At 35.8% G+C, this 15,661-nt stretch overlaps 1 protein-coding gene across 2 annotated transcripts in view; it reads left to right on the top strand.

The window, feature by feature from the left end:
• The window catches only part of MPP6 (membrane palmitoylated protein 6), a 100,438-nt gene that overhangs the window by 71,714 nt on the left and 13,063 nt on the right, over positions 1–15,661 (top strand). The window contains exons 6-11 of one of the 2 annotated variants that reach the window (XM_036010494.1): positions 3,758–3,799; positions 5,497–5,628; positions 7,472–7,571; positions 7,897–7,965; positions 9,809–9,970; positions 15,120–15,322. In XM_036010494.1, the coding sequence (XP_035866387.1) occupies positions 3,758–3,799; positions 5,497–5,628; positions 7,472–7,571; positions 7,897–7,965; positions 9,809–9,970; positions 15,120–15,322 (708 nt within the window). The remainder of the gene's footprint in view (positions 1–3,757; positions 3,800–5,496; positions 5,629–7,471; positions 7,572–7,896; positions 7,966–9,808; positions 9,971–15,119; positions 15,323–15,661) is intronic. The other variant, XM_036010495.1, reaches the window with a different exon arrangement.

Raw genomic sequence — 15,661 nt, 5'->3', positions numbered from 1 at the left:
GGATTCATTAGGGTGACACTGGTTAGCAGAATTATACTGGTTTTAGAGGCACAACTCTACAGCACATCATCTGCACACAGCGTTGTGCATTTACCACTTCAAGTCAGATCTCCGTCCACCACCATTTACCTGCCCTATACCCTCCTCCACCTCCCTCACCCCTGCACCCCCACTTTACTGTGGCAGTCACCACACTGTTTTCCATATCTGTGAGTTTTTTGCTCAGCCCCTCTACTCCCTCCCGACAGCTGTCAGCCTATTCTCTATGTGTCTGTCACTGTTTTGATGAAGCCCAATTCGTCTATTTTTTTATTTATAAAACAAAGACATTTTTATGATTAAAAATTTTGCTTTTGTTATTCTGTGTAAAAACACTGTTGTCTAACTTAAAGTCATAAAGATTTTCTCCTATATCTCCTTTTTAAAAGTTTTATAGTTTTGCCCTGGCCAGTGTGGCTCAGTTGGTTGGAGCGCCGTCCTGTAGACCAAAAGGTCGCAGGTTCGATTCCCAGTTGGGGTGCATATGAGAAGGCAAGCAATCCATGTTTCTTTCTCTCTCCTCCTACCCCTCTCTCTCTCACTCCCTCTCCCCGTCTTCCTCCCTCTCCCTCCCTCCCTCCCTCTCCCTCTCTCTCCCTCCCTCTCCCCACCCCTTCCCCTACTCCCTCCACATCTTCTCTCTCTCAGAGCAATAAAAAAATATCCTTGAATGAGGCTAAAAAAAAGTTTTATAGTTTTATGCTTTACACCTAGTTCTATGATTCATTTACTTTATGAATTTTTGTATAGGGTGTTTTCATATAAGATAATCAAAGGGTTTGGGGCATTTTTTTGCATATAGATATCCTATATTTCTAGTTTCATTTGTTGAAAAGGCTGTTTCCTTCATCAAATACAGAAAAAAAATTACCATTATTTCCTCAGATATTTTTTCTATGCATCTTTTTCTCTTATCCTTTGGTGACACTAGTTACATGCATATTTGTGTCTGTGAGTTGTCCCATAGCTCACTAATACTCTGTTCATTTATTTCAATTTGGTTTTCTCCTAATTTTTCACAGTGTATAGGTTCTATTGCTATGTCTTCAGGTTAACTAATCTTCTGAAATGTCTAATCTGCTGTTAATCACATCTGGTGTAGTGTTCGTCCCAGACATTTTGGTTTTTGCTTGTAGAAATTCAATTTGAGTTTTTTTTGTATCTGGCACATTTCTACCTGACATGCCCATTTCTTCTTCTAGCTTCTTGAACATGTAAATAAATATGTAAAGTGAAAAGAACTATTTTAATGTTCTTGTCTATTAATTCAGTCATATTTGTCATTTTGGGATCACTCTTGATTGATTTTTCTGAACATTTTAGGTTATATTTTCCTGCTTATTTGCATACCTGGTAATTTTTGATTGACTGTCAGACATCACGAATTTTGCCTTGTTGAGTACTGGACGTTTTTGTATTCCTAGGCCTTGTTCTAAAATACTTAAGTTACTTGGGAGCAGTTTGATCCTTTTAGGTCTTGCTTCTAAGCTTTGTTAGGAACTGCAGCAGGATTAAGTGTAGGGCATAACCCCTCTTAATATTCAGTGCCTCATGGATGATGAGGTTTTCCCATTCACCCCGTTGAACTACAGGCTTATTTTTGACCCTGCACAAACTCCTTAAATTGTTCTCTAATCCTGGTTCTTTACACCTGGCCTTGAGCAGTGTCCTCAAACATGAGCACTGATCAGTACTTTGCTGAAGACCCAAGTGAGTGAGTGCTCTGCAGTTCTTGAGCCCTTTCCGAGTGTCACCCCTTCCTCACTGATTCTTCTGTACACTGTAGCCACCTTGGTCTCCTGCCCTCTTCTCAACTTTTGCAGACCACTGGGCTCCACACAGATTTTCCTTTTCCGAGTTGCACAGTGGAAACTTTCTCTGGGCCATTGGCTGGAGCAAGTATATAGCTCATCTTGCTCCTGCATTTTAGGAATCAGCATCTTCATTTTCTGATGTCTTGAAAAATGTTTCACATATTTTGTTCAGTGTTTTAGTTGTTTCAGGTTTGGGGTTCTTACTGTTTCATCTTAGAAGCAGGAATCATTTTATCTTTTATTTTATTACAGAAATTTAAGTTTTGTGTAAGTGAAATCAAGAAGTAGAAATTTGTAGTCAGTTGAAACCTCCTTCCTAATCTTCCACTAATCTAGTCCTTACTCACCTCATAGGATACCATGCTATTAATTTATCTTTCCAGAGTTTCTTTATTCATATGCAAGTAAGTAAAAAATTATATATTTTTCCCTTTCTGCCTCCTTCTTTATGAAAAGGTTAAATAGTGTACACACTGTGAACCTTGTTTTTTTGTTTTGATTTGTTTTTTTAATTAACCACACTATCTTGAAGATCTTTCCTTTTTGATACATAGTCTGCCTGTGGAAATACACCTCCCCCCTTTTTAACATCTGCATAATGTTATATTATGTAGATTTGTTTAATTAGTTCCCTGATGCTAAATAATTAGGGTGTGTCTGATCTTTTCCAATTAGGAATAATTCAGTAGTTAATAGTCTTATTCATAAGTCACTTTATATATATCTGAATAACATTACTGTTGAAAATATTCCCAGAGGTGGATTTCTAGGTCAGAGAGTTTTACATTGTGATTTTGAAAGTTATTGCCAAATTGTCCTCCCAAGGGACTAAACCAGTATTTTTACCAACCTGTTAGAAGAATGACTCCAGCCATGGTGTATCAAGTATTTTTATTTATGCTGATCCGACAGAAGCCAAGTGTGTCATAATATAGTTTTAGTTTGTTTTCTACTCTGAGTGAGGCTGAATGGCTCCTCCTATAGTTAAAAGCCATTTGTACTTCCCATTCTCTCTTCCATCTACTTTAGATTGTTAGTCATTCAGATCTCTCTTTTAATAAGAATGTGAGATTGAAATATGTTAGGTTGTGTTTAGAAACTTTTTAATAAGGAATGACCAGTTAACATCCATAGCCTATTAGTGAAACAGTTTAAAATGCACTTAATAAATTATACTAGACAAATCTCTAATGATTTTAAGGTTACTATAAAACTAAACTATAAAATGTTTATAGTTTATATAAAATGTTTATATAAAATGATCTAAACTATAAAATGTTTAGATCAAAGATTGGGTTCATTAATTCTTTCATACAAATTTTCAAAGTTAAAAGTAAGACCAGTTTATGTAAGTTTTTGAGCATAAAAGTAATGTTCCAAAACTAATTTAATAAATTAAAAAATAAAAATTATTTCCTCTAGAAACCCTTTACTTTACATTTGAAAGGTATGGTTTTTGTTCCACAAACAATGACATTTTCAGAATAATTTGATGGGAGTTGGGGAATGAATATTTGGAATATGGGCAAACTCAGAAAATCTGAGCTTTATGGTTAAAAACATAGTCTGTCCCGCAGGGAAGAATTACAGATGTCGTCATGGTGATGACATGGCGCTCTCATTACTCATCAGTGCAGCTTTCTTGAGAAGTAAGGTGTCTCCTAGTGTTTTTACAGCTTTGCGTGCCTGTGCTTTTTCTCTGCCCCATCACAAACCCCTCAGACTTTCTGCTTCTATCGCTTATAATTTTCAGATAGTATACTGTATGGACAATTATTTAGGGAAGTAGTTGCTTTACCAAATGAGTGAAGTAATCAAGTGGGCCAGTAGTTTGTTTCTATTTTGTTGATTTATTATCACTTTAAAGCCTGGCTTTATTTATACAATGAAAAATATATTTCTAGAGTTGCATCAAAACGGAGAGGCAGCCAGCACACACCCATCAGGTATGATGTCATTCCAGGACAGCCTCTGGTGCTCCGCTTTTCTGTCTCGCCAGCCGACTAAATCTGCCTTGAGTGAACTTAGTCGTTTGGGGTTTTCTCCATTGCCAGATCGTTGAGCTGCATGTCATTGTCAAGTTAGCCAATTGTCACATTTTAGGCTACCTTAATATTATTTATATGCTTGCTTTTTTAGATACGGCTAAAATTATATCTCAGAAAAAAATGATTGACTTGCTAATTTTTTTTAAACTAATATCTAGCCTTTCCAAAGTTGTTGAAAATGTTCTGAATGCTTTCTTTTAAAATAATCTAGTTGTAAAAAACTAAAATTCGGTCACATGTTCCCATATTTAATTATTTTTAAATCATTTAATATGCATCCATCACATTACATTTTACTACACTAATAAGGTGTTACTGTGTGTTATGTGAATATCTGGTGTGGTTATATTTATAGGCATATGATAAATAGAAAAATAACATTATTTTGACTAATTATGTGCTTTTCCTGCTTGTTAAAGTTTACCTGCTGATTAATGCTTAAGTCAGTTCTTTAGAAGATAAAATTTGAATTTCTATAAATATGCATGAAAAGTTTGTTTTAAGAAAAATTATGTCTGGACCTGCTATCAAATACTGAAAATGCTTAGCTTAATTAGAATTCAAATTGTAGTAAATAAGCAAAATATTCTAGATACTGAAGATCGTAACTAACTGATAACTGACATACCTTTACTGATAAGACAGATTTAAAAGAAGTCTGTATAGTTAAAATAATTTGAAGTAGTTTTAAGCCTTTTTCAGTATTTGTCTTACAGTTAGTGTAATGCTGATCAAAAAATTAAAGCAAGATGATTCCAGAAAAGTATTTTCCACACTAGTTTTGTCCAATGTAAGTCTATGTGAAAAGAAAATTAATAACAGGGATGAAAGTTGGTATTTTTTTCAAGGTTACTAAATATAGTTCAGTCCATCTTCAACATGAACTTTTATTATTTAATTTTGGTTTCAGAGCTCTTTCAAAAAGTCAGTCCCAATATATATGAAATATATGCCTTTAATCAACTGCATATATTGTTTCAGAATGTTAATTGGGAAGTAGCATTTGCTTGCATAAAAATTACGCAGTGTTGGTTGGAAATTCATGTGAAAAGAAAGGTGGAATTAATGGTTGTCAAACACTGTTTATTTAAGATTAGACATTAAAATAGAAACAAAATTTTAATGTGGTGTTAATGTTTATTTTGTATTTTCTTTTCTGATACCAAATTATTAATGTCCTAATAATTTAATTTTAATTTGAAAGATAAGTTCCTTGGTTGAAGTATTAAATATGTCGTCGAATCCCTGGACTGTGTAATTTTGTTGGTTGGAATGTCCTTTCATAAACCAGAAGGTTTCCAGTTCAATTCCAGGTCCAGGCACATGCCTAGGTTGTGGGTTCGATCCTTGATCAGAGCACATATGAAAGGCAACTGATTGATATTTCTCTCTCACATCGATATTTCTCTCCCCCCTCTACCTCCTACCCTTCCCTTCTCTCTAAAATCAATAAGCATGTCCTTGGGTGAAGATTAAAAAAAATAAAAATAAATACATTATCAATAACACTGAAATCCAAGTGTTTTGCAAAAGATTTCAAACATTCAGTGATAAATGACAATCTATAGTATTTTTTATTATTCTGTGTGTTTTAGGTATTTGTGAAGTGTCATTTTGATTATAATCCATACAATGATAACCTAATACCCTGCAAAGAAGCAGGATTGAAGTTTTCAAAAGGAGAAATTCTTCAGATTGTAAACAGAGAAGACCCAAACTGGTGGCAGGTTAGTACGCTTCTCAGAGTTTCCTCAACTGCTTTTTTCGTTTCAGTCTTAGATCTGGCCAATATTTGAATCTTTAGGAGATGCTATTATTAGCATTTGTTCCAATGTCTCTTCCTGCATGAATAGCTCCTGCTTCATGGCTGCTGATTTTATGGATAGAAGACCAAATTGGGAGAGAATTTGTGAGTAGCTGTTAATCAATGCAGAATTAACTAGCCTGTGATGCCATCCCTGGTTTAGGGATTAGACCAGTCGGTTCTTCCAGACGGGTAATTGCAGTAAGATAGAGAATTGGGTAAGAACAACTCGTTTGGGGTCATCCCTTTTCGATGTCTGTTTTTGTTTGTTTTAACCAGGAGTTTTTTTATTGTGGTCGTAGTAGCCTTTCTCTTGTCTCCCCTTCTGAATACATTCATGGCAAATAAAACAATTTTTTAAGCTCTTAGCTCTTAAATCCATTTGCCTACCTCTTCTCATTTATTGAGAAGTGAAGGTGTGCTCTATCATCAGTGTTGTTTCTGATTGTGGATTGAAATGCGTGTACGGAACAGGATGTGTGTTAGCACTGTATTTTGTCCCCTTGGTTTTCCAGATCTGTGTGACGGTGTTCTTTCTCCTTTCCCTTAATAAAACTTTCAGAAATCTGTAGCAGCCATAAGTCTGTTTTTGTCATTGTTTGCATCTGCTAACAACAACAGTGTTCAGAACCAGAGAAACTAGGAAATTGAAAGTCTAAATTTCCTTAAGCTATCAGAGCCTTGTTAAAGAACAGGCTGTGAGAAAAGGACCCAGAACTCAGCACTAAACTCTCAATTACACTGATATATCAGTAATACAATTAGCTCTAATAAGTTATATTGACTTCTCAGGGGAATGAATTACAAGAATGAGAACAATCTTACTAAGGTGTCCTTAAATTTAAATTAAGACATTAATATGTACAACTGGTTAGAAAACGAAGAAATAGAATTCATGATGTCAGCAGCTTTCCACTGATTTTCTTAGACTGGTCACCTGAATACCTGCCTTCTGTGGCTGGGCCCTTCATTGAATTTTTCCAGTTTCTATTTTCTGAGTTTTTGAATGCCATCTCTTAGTTTTCTTGTCTGATTCTTTCACCATTATCTCAATTTCTTCCTGCATTTTGTGGTCTCTTCCTTTAATTCTGTCTTTTGGGATTGTAATTGCTAAAAATGTACCAGATTTTTGTATGCTAGTTTGTAAGGATAAAGTCACTGACTTTGTGGAATAAGCCCCCAGGTAGCCAGTTCTCTGACTACTAGCACTTCTTTGGTTTTTATTTTAAAAGTTTCTTGACAGTAGTTGAAGTTTTACCTCCTTAAACTTACTACCTCTGAGGATATTCAGATTGCTGATAGCGTGAATTAAAAGCTCCACTCTGTTTCCCACTGCTGTCTCTCTCTGATGTGGCCTAAGGAGATACCAACATGGTGGGATGAAGGTTGGTAGAAAATACCTTACTAAAGGATGCTGGATGAAATGTCCTGTAAACACACGGAATAGCATTTGTTCCTTTCCATTCTTGACTAACTTAGTATTATAAATAAAAAGTTTTGGAAATTTGAAGAGCCTATCTACTTTTGTCTTTTGGTCCCCAAATTTTCCTACCAGGTGGTGGGTGGATTGATTGATTAGGTGCCACTTGATTCCTTAATGCTAAAGTGTTTAAATAATTTGACAATGCCATGGATTTACATCTCAAGGTCAGTTTTTAAGAGCAAATGTGGTATTTTTATTTTACTGACTACTGCTTGTCCTACTTTTTAGAATATCGTCTCAAATTTTGGTCACTGACATACACAATTCATTAATTTGATTCTAGGCTAGCCATGTAAAAGAGGGAGGAAGCGCTGGTCTCATTCCAAGCCAGTTCCTGGAAGAGAAGAGAAAGGCATTTGTTAGAAGAGACTGGGACAGTTCAGGTGATGAGCTACACAATAAGTAACAAGTCATCCTTTGTGGCCACCTTTCTTTACCTCTTTCATCTGAATCAGCAAATTACTTTATTTAATAAATATCTAAAATTAATCCCCATCTGCTTTATTGTATCTCTCTCAAACGTAAACTTTTGATTCCTTTTTGCCACCTGGTGGTATGGTGTCAGAATTCAGTGGCTCAGCTGCCCCCTTCTGCTTTGTAGGATGCAACAGTGGGGAAATAATTCTTCCACTCCTATAGAAAACCACAGGGCAGTTTTATCATATTTTGACATGCTGCTTAGGTTATATTTGTCTTGTCATCCTTCAGGACCTTTTTGTGGAACCATAAGTAGCAAAAAAAAGAAAAAGATGATGTACCTTACAACCAGAAATGCAGGTATGTTTACAATACTTTTTGAGAAGTCTAAGTGAAATAGCTTTATATTATTAATCAGTGTGGCATAAGATCTAAATGTATAATTTTCAATGAATATAACTCAGATTAGTACCCAATTCGTGTGAATGCATAGTACAATATAATATAAAGACATTATTTAAATCCCAATATTGTACATGTTTATACTGTCACCAATGTGCTTTATTTTATGAGTATAGTTTACAACAGTGAATTGGTTAGGATTTGTGCTTGCGTTAATGAAGGAGCAATTTATAATTGAAACTATTCGTTCAGAGAACTTTGATAGTAATTTATGTGTCATTTCTAAAGAGCAAAATGCCTTTATGGAGGTATTAAAAAGTTACAATTGAAGCAACTATATTTGGCCTAACAATGTCCGTAAGACTTTTGGGAAAATAGTCCTGAACCAAATCCTAGTCTCATCTCCCCAGGCCAGGTGGCTTCGCTGGTTAGAGCAGAGACCTGTACACCAAAATAAAAGAAAAATAAAAAGAAATATCAGTCTAATCTCTTAGAATTCTTCCTTAAATCTTTTAGACTTAAGGAAAGATAAATATGACAACTCCCATAGTTATTCTTTTCATTTTTAGAGGCTGATAGTGAAACATAGCTCTGGAAACTTACTCAGAGGAGTTGTCCATCTTAAAGTACTTTTCTTTAGTTCAGAGCTGCCTCTTTACTGGTATTAAACTAAATAGCATACTATAAAGGAAATAATATAATAATACATTATAATAATATAATAATGAGAAAATAGGCTGTCCCTTAATATCAATTCAAAGGAGTTGCTGTTAAAATAACCTAAGGAAGAAGTGTTGTTACTACAGATTAAGAGTTATAGCCATAATAATGGCAATATAATATTTTAAACTCAGTTTAGCCTTATTAGTCATTAAATATATGTTGTTAGAGCTTTTTTGGAAAACAGGAAATTTGTATTTTTCTATTGAATAAGATTATTATTTTGGAATGTGATAATTTGCATTAGTGAAAATAATTTGGATCCTGTATTTTATGTTCTACATAAATTTAGAATCTTAATAATTAAATGTCAGTATGTTTTCTACATTGATTGTATTGATTAATAAATGCAAATACATGCAAACTGGTATTTGCAGAGTCACTAAGACAGTCTTTATTCATTTATATTACTGGAAGGGCATACTTATTCTACAAGAACTTATTTAAGCAGCCACGCTAGGTATACTGCTGTCCTCCATATTTGATACACTATTTTTTGTAAGACTGAATGTTTTATTTATAAAGATTTTATTTTTAGAGAGAGGGAGGGAGAAGGAGAGGGAGAGAAACATCAATGTGTGGTTACCTCTTCATGCCCCCTACTGGAACCTGGCCCACAACCCAGGCATGTGCCCTGACTGGCAGTTGAACCTGTGACCCTTTGGTTCACAGGCCAGCACTCAATCCACTGAGCCACACCAGCTGGTAATGATACACACTTTTTAGCTGAATAAATTATATAAACTATTTGTCACTGAATTATTTATTTTAAAGGAATTATTTCTACTCATGAATTGATAAAAAAAGATTTTATGAATAAAATATCTGGTAAGGTTGAAGCAAACATTTTTCTATCTTGGCTAGACAAATTTTTAAGAGCACATGGATGGAAGCAAATGTTTAAATTAAAATATAATTTTTTGTACTTTACCCAATTAATAAACATAAATCTGTACTGCATACAGTTTAAATGATATTTAACTATCCAGGCAACTAAGACATTACTGAACAGAATAACAGATTTTTTGGTCCCCATAAAAGACAATTGAATATGATGTTTTCCATTTCCTTTTACATTTAGAATTTGATCGTCATGAGATCCAGATCTATGAGGAGGTAGCCAAAATGCCTCCCTTCCAGAGAAAGACGTTAGTACTAATAGGAGCTCAAGGTGTGGGACGAAGAAGCTTGAAAAACAGGTTCATAGTGTTGAATCCCACTAGATTTGGAACTACAGTGCCATGTAAGTTTTTGTGTTTGCTTTGCTATTTAATTGGCAGGAAAATGTAGTGGGGGCAGATTATTATTATCTGTATTCCCAAATAATTTTGTATTATATCAGTGAAAACAAACAAATAGAAGATACTGAAAAACACAGCTGTCTTGAGATAACACTATTTCCCTGTCAGCCTGCTGCCTGGGGGCAGTCACTTGTCCAGAAATGTTGGTTAATACAAGCATCGAGAGTTGTGGCAAAGTCACCATCAACTTTGTATTTCCTTTTACCATCTGACGCTGTATTTTCTGCCCAGTGTAGTGTAAAGAAAAGAGAGATCCTCAGACGCTTCTCACTGAGGCAGTCCCTTTGTTAGTTTGTGTGACCCTGCAAGATCATAAACCTGATTTTTGATAGCGCACCGAGAGTGATTCATCTTCCAGAGCAGGCAGCATTAAGGTCTCAAAGATTGGTGTACAAAATAAAATGATACTGATGGGAAGTACAGCCTTTAAGTGAATCAAACACTTATGATGTTTGCATTCTTTCCCTATTTGCATATTACATGTTAAGTTCAATAATGATGGCAGAAGTATGCTTGATGAGAAGAATGGAATTAGATCAAGGAGTGAGATGGTGTCATTGACTTATTATAAGGGCTAATATGCATTTGTCATTATTGTAAGGATCCATGAGCCTTTACCTGTGGGAACTTACATGTTCCGTCCCCTAAAGAATGCAGGAGGCAGGCCAGTGTCGCCTTTGTAAGTCTCCTTTCTGTGCCTCTATTGCTGACCAAACCCCCTTATTTTGATTAACACAGTATTTCTTTAGGTATATTAATTTAATGCCTTTAAACTGTTCTGAGTCAAATCTTAGCCTAATGTTACTGCATCTCTTTTAGATGAATTTTAGAGTTTCTCTATTTTCATCCTTTTTGGAGGTTTAGTTTGCAGTGAATAATCTTATTGCCAAAGTCCTCAGGGGCTGCTGGGAGAGTAACCTTATCACTGCCCCCTGTGCTATTTTTTATCATCCCCTCAGGGTGAGCCTTTGGATTTCCTTGTAGGCACTATAAATCACTAAACTCTGACGGATCCTAGTTACGCAGTTGTAAAGACCTCACTCTGGACCAAGTGTTTTTTGAGTATTTTAAGGTATTTTATTTTATCAAATTAATACATACACAGTATTTTAGTTAAGTGTTCTTAAGGACATTTAGTGGAAAAAATAACCATTTTCCTCCACCCCCACCTTGAGCCTACTTACAGAAACAGTTGCTTTTCTTTCTTTCTGCTATTTCTTTTGGTAGTCTTCCGTGTTTTTTCATTGTCTGCATTCTGCTGCTTCCTGCCTTGTCCAGTGCGGCCCCTTCGGTCGGCTTCCGACTCTCCTCCCAGTGTAAGAGAGCCCAGTTTCAGTTAATTCAGTGTTCCTTTCTCAGGCGGCCTCCGCCTCTTCCCCCACCCAGCAATCTCTGGACACCCTTTTTTCTTCTCTTACCTTGATTCATGTGTATAGTTTTGTTTTAAACCAAAGACTCGCTCATTTATTAAGTCATGTTTTTTTTCTTGGAGACCTCTGCCTCAGAACCTCAGGCCTTTCCCTTCGGGGAGCACGGTGCGCTGTCTGCCCCAGCCAGCCCGCTGCCCCCACGGTGCCGTTGCTCCTCCTCGCTGCTGTCCCGGGTTGGAGCCTTTGTTCCTGCATCTTCCTCTTCTTTCTTAGTCTGTTGCCTTGTTTTTCTGGACACATCCTCTTGTAACTTCACCAGAAATGATGTATGGGATTAATTTCCACACTGTTGGAGTTGAAGATGTGTACTTTCTGCCCTGTATTTGATTGATTATTTAGCATAGATTAGAAATTCTGGATTGTAAAACTCACAAGATCTTACTTGAATACGGTTCTGTAAAGAAGTTCAGTGTCATTCTAATTCTTGTTATTTCATACATGACCTGATTTTTCTTTCACAAATATTCAGTCTTTTGTTATACTTTGTTGTATTTCAATATTTTGAAATTTAATAATGATATGCCTTTGTGTGCATATTTTTTAGCTCATTGTGCTGATTAGTGGGCTTTCTGTCACAATAAATCTGCCTATCTGAACATTTCACAGAAATGTAATTATCCAATATGTGTGCTTTGTAATAAGCTTCTTTACCTAACATAGTTTTCAAGGTTCATCCATGTTATAGGAGGTAGCAGTATTTAGTTACTTTTTATTGTTAAATGATACTCCATTTTATGGCTACACCACATTTTAGCTGTATATCAGCTGATGGACATTTGGATTGCTCTATTTTTTTTTTAGCTATAATGAATAATGCTACTATTAACGTTTGTGTACAAGTGTGTATGTAGACATACGTGATTTGTTTTTCTCAGGTACATATGTAGGAATGGAATTAGTAGGTCACACAGTAACTGGTTGTGACCTTTTGAGAAGCTGCCACATTGTTTTCCACAGTGGCTGTACCATTGTACACTCACAGCAATGCATGGAGGTTCCAGTTTTTTTTTTAATTTTATTGAATTAATTGGGGTGACATTGGTTAATAAAATTATATAGGTTTCAAGTGTACAATTCTATAACACATCATCTGTATATTGTGTGTTCACCACCCAAAGTCAAGTCTCTTTCCATCACCATGCATCCCTGCTTTACCCTCTTCTACCTCCCCTTCCCCCTCTTTCCCTCTATTAATCACTGTACTGTTCTCTGTCTGTGAGGGTTTTATTTGTTTGGTTTCTTTGCTTAATCCCTTCACCTTTTTTACCCAGCCCCTCAACCCCGCTCCCCTCTGACAGTTGTCTGTCTGTTCTCTGTGTCTATGAGTCTGTTGCTATTTTGTTTGTTAGGTTATTGTGTTCATTAGATTCCACGTATAAATGAAATTATATGGTATTTGTCTTTGTTAGACTGGCTTATTTCACTTAGCATAATACTCTGCATGTCCATCCATGCTGACCCAAAAGGTAAGATTTCCTTCTTTTTTATGGCCAAGTAGTATTCCATTATGTAAATATGCCACAGCTTTTTTATCCACTCATCTACTGTTGGACACTTGGGCTGCTTCCAAGTCTTGGCTATTGTAAATGCCACTGCAATGAATATAGGGGTGCATATGTTATTTTGACAGTGTTTTGGGTTTCTTCAGATATATTCCCAGAAGTGAGATCACTGCGTCATAAGGCAGTTCCATATTTCATTTTTTGAGGGAGCTATGTGCTGCTTTCCACAGTGGCTGCACCAGTCTGCATCCCCACCAACAGTACACAAAGCTTCCCTTTTCTCCACGTCCTCGCCAGCACTCGTTGTTTGTTGATTTATTGATGATAGCCATCCTGACAGGTGTGAGGTGATATCTCATTGTAGTTTCTCTTTTCTAGGAATGAAAAGAGGCTCCAATGTGTGGCAGTACAGTTTTTGTTTTGTCCTGTTTTGTTTTTCGAGTGTTCAGTAGAGGATGGGGGTGTAAAGTGCACGGGCAAACTGAAAACACTTGGCTAAGAATTAAGACTGCCTCGGCGCGTTGAGATGGCAGTGGGAGCAATAGTGTGCCTGTACGCACGCATTTCTAGCAGCACAGTCCCACGTGCGTGGTTTCACTGTAGAGCTTCACCAAAAAGTGGTACTCTTCTAAAACTATGTTCACAGATACTGAGCCAAGTCCTAGGGTGTATTTATCTGGGGAGTTTTAAATTGTCTTAGAAGTTGTATCACACCATTATTGGTGGATAGTTCTAGAAGCATTAGAGATCACCCAGTTTTGACTATAAAAGCCATCATCTTATCACCTTGAATATCTTTAAGTTACTTTGTAAATGCTATGTGTGTGCATTGGTCTGAGATGATCACTCTCAAGGTTGAGCCAGAAAACAGCAGGGGAAAAGGGAGTCCAGTTGTACATAATGGTCTCACTTACCAATTGGACCCTTATTATTGAGCCTGAGTTTGAAGTTCATTTTGTTCTTATAAAAGTTTTTTTGATGTGTTATGCTTATTACAAATAGTTAAAATGCCATCAACTTTTAATCTGGATTACTTTCTAATTTTAATTGTATGTGTTTTTAACGTTTTTTCAGATATTTTGCATGTGTAAGTACTTGATTAGAAGTTGAAAACTTTTTTATACTGATCCAGCTTAAACTGAGGTTAAAGCTAAACTTGAAAGTAACACACACGCACACACTCTACCTCTCTTCTTCCAAGCGACTGTTAACAAATTGGCAGAGATTACCAAATTTTGCCCTTTTGCACCAGTGTGAAAGGTGATAATAATCCATTCTTAGCAAGGCCCAAGTTGCAGAGGAATTGTGTGTCTCTGGAAGTACTCGGAGCTTTAAAGTCTCATACAACAGGATCTCTAAATTTTTACTCAGTCCCTTCATTCTCATTCTCTCAGCAAGGATACACATTGTATCAGAGTACAGAAAGTTAATGGACCTTAATAACCTTAATAACTTTGAGGTGGCTATTTGTACCAACAAAGTACAAAATAGAAAAATTAATGTTTAGGAGCATCAATAAGCAGGAAGCTAAAATAAAGGTGTTGAGATGAGATAAAGGATAGACAACTTGTGGGTAAAACTACGCTTCAGAAAAGTGGTAATACTAATTAAGAATAGGAGAACTTTGCTCAGTTGCTGGACACTCATTAGGAAATGTTAAAACGTAAGGAAAGGATATCATTGATATTTCTTAAGGAGAAGGGGAGTGCTGGTCAGCTCAAAAAGATACTTCCTTGCAACATAATCTCACACTTACTATGATTCCCCATATTTAAGAATTTAAATATAGAACTCTACTTCCAGATAATTATATTTTGGCTAAAGCACATTTTTTTAGACAAATTGCATATTGGGGACTACCTTTTAAAACATTCCTATAGGTCAGGAATCAGCAAAACTGTTTTACTCAGGGGCCACATAGTAACTATCATCTAGGCTCTATCACAACTACCCCGCCAGTAGAAAACAAATGGAACCATATGTGATAAAAAGAATGAGTGTAGCTGTTGTCCAATAAAACTTTATTTAAAAAATAACAAGTAGGCTAGATTTGGCCAGAGGCACTAAACGGAAAAAGCTTAAGTGACCCTGTTCATTTTAATCTATTTTCTAACATCCTGTACTGTCTTTGTATAAATTCTCAACATTATTTTATTTAGTTACTTCACGGAAACCAAGGGAAGATGAAAAAGATGGCCAGGCTTATAAATTTGTGTCACGTTCTGAGATGGAAGCAGATATTAAAGCTGGAAAATATTTGGAACATGGGGAATATGAAGGAAATCTCTATGGAACCAAGATTGATTCTATTCTTGAGGTGGTTCAAACTGGACGAACTTGCATTTTGGATGTCAACCCACAAGTAAGCTGCATGGATTCCAAAGCTGTTTCTTTTAAATTTTATTTCCTGTGGAGTTTTTGTTTGGTTTTGTTTTGAGATTGTGAAGGTAGCTCTTTCCCTCCATTACCTGTTGGTGATAGAGAGCCATATTATGTCTATACATGAGTTAAATAAATCTCTGATCAGTTAGTCAAGCATTAGAAATGTGATAGAAATTTAATATTTATTTACTTGCCCAAGTAATATATAAATGCGTACATTAGGAAATATTAAGTTTAAAATTTAAACCAAGTTCAAAATAGTCATGGGGATGTAAAGTACAGCATAGGAAATAGTGTTGATAATATTGTGATAACTACT

This window comes from Phyllostomus discolor, chromosome 10, assembly GCF_004126475.2.
Source record: "Phyllostomus discolor isolate MPI-MPIP mPhyDis1 chromosome 10, mPhyDis1.pri.v3, whole genome shotgun sequence".
NCBI lineage: Eukaryota > Metazoa > Chordata > Mammalia > Chiroptera > Phyllostomidae > Phyllostomus > Phyllostomus discolor.
Note: the sequence above shows the minus strand (reverse complement) of the source record. Positions and strands in the feature narration are given on the sequence as shown.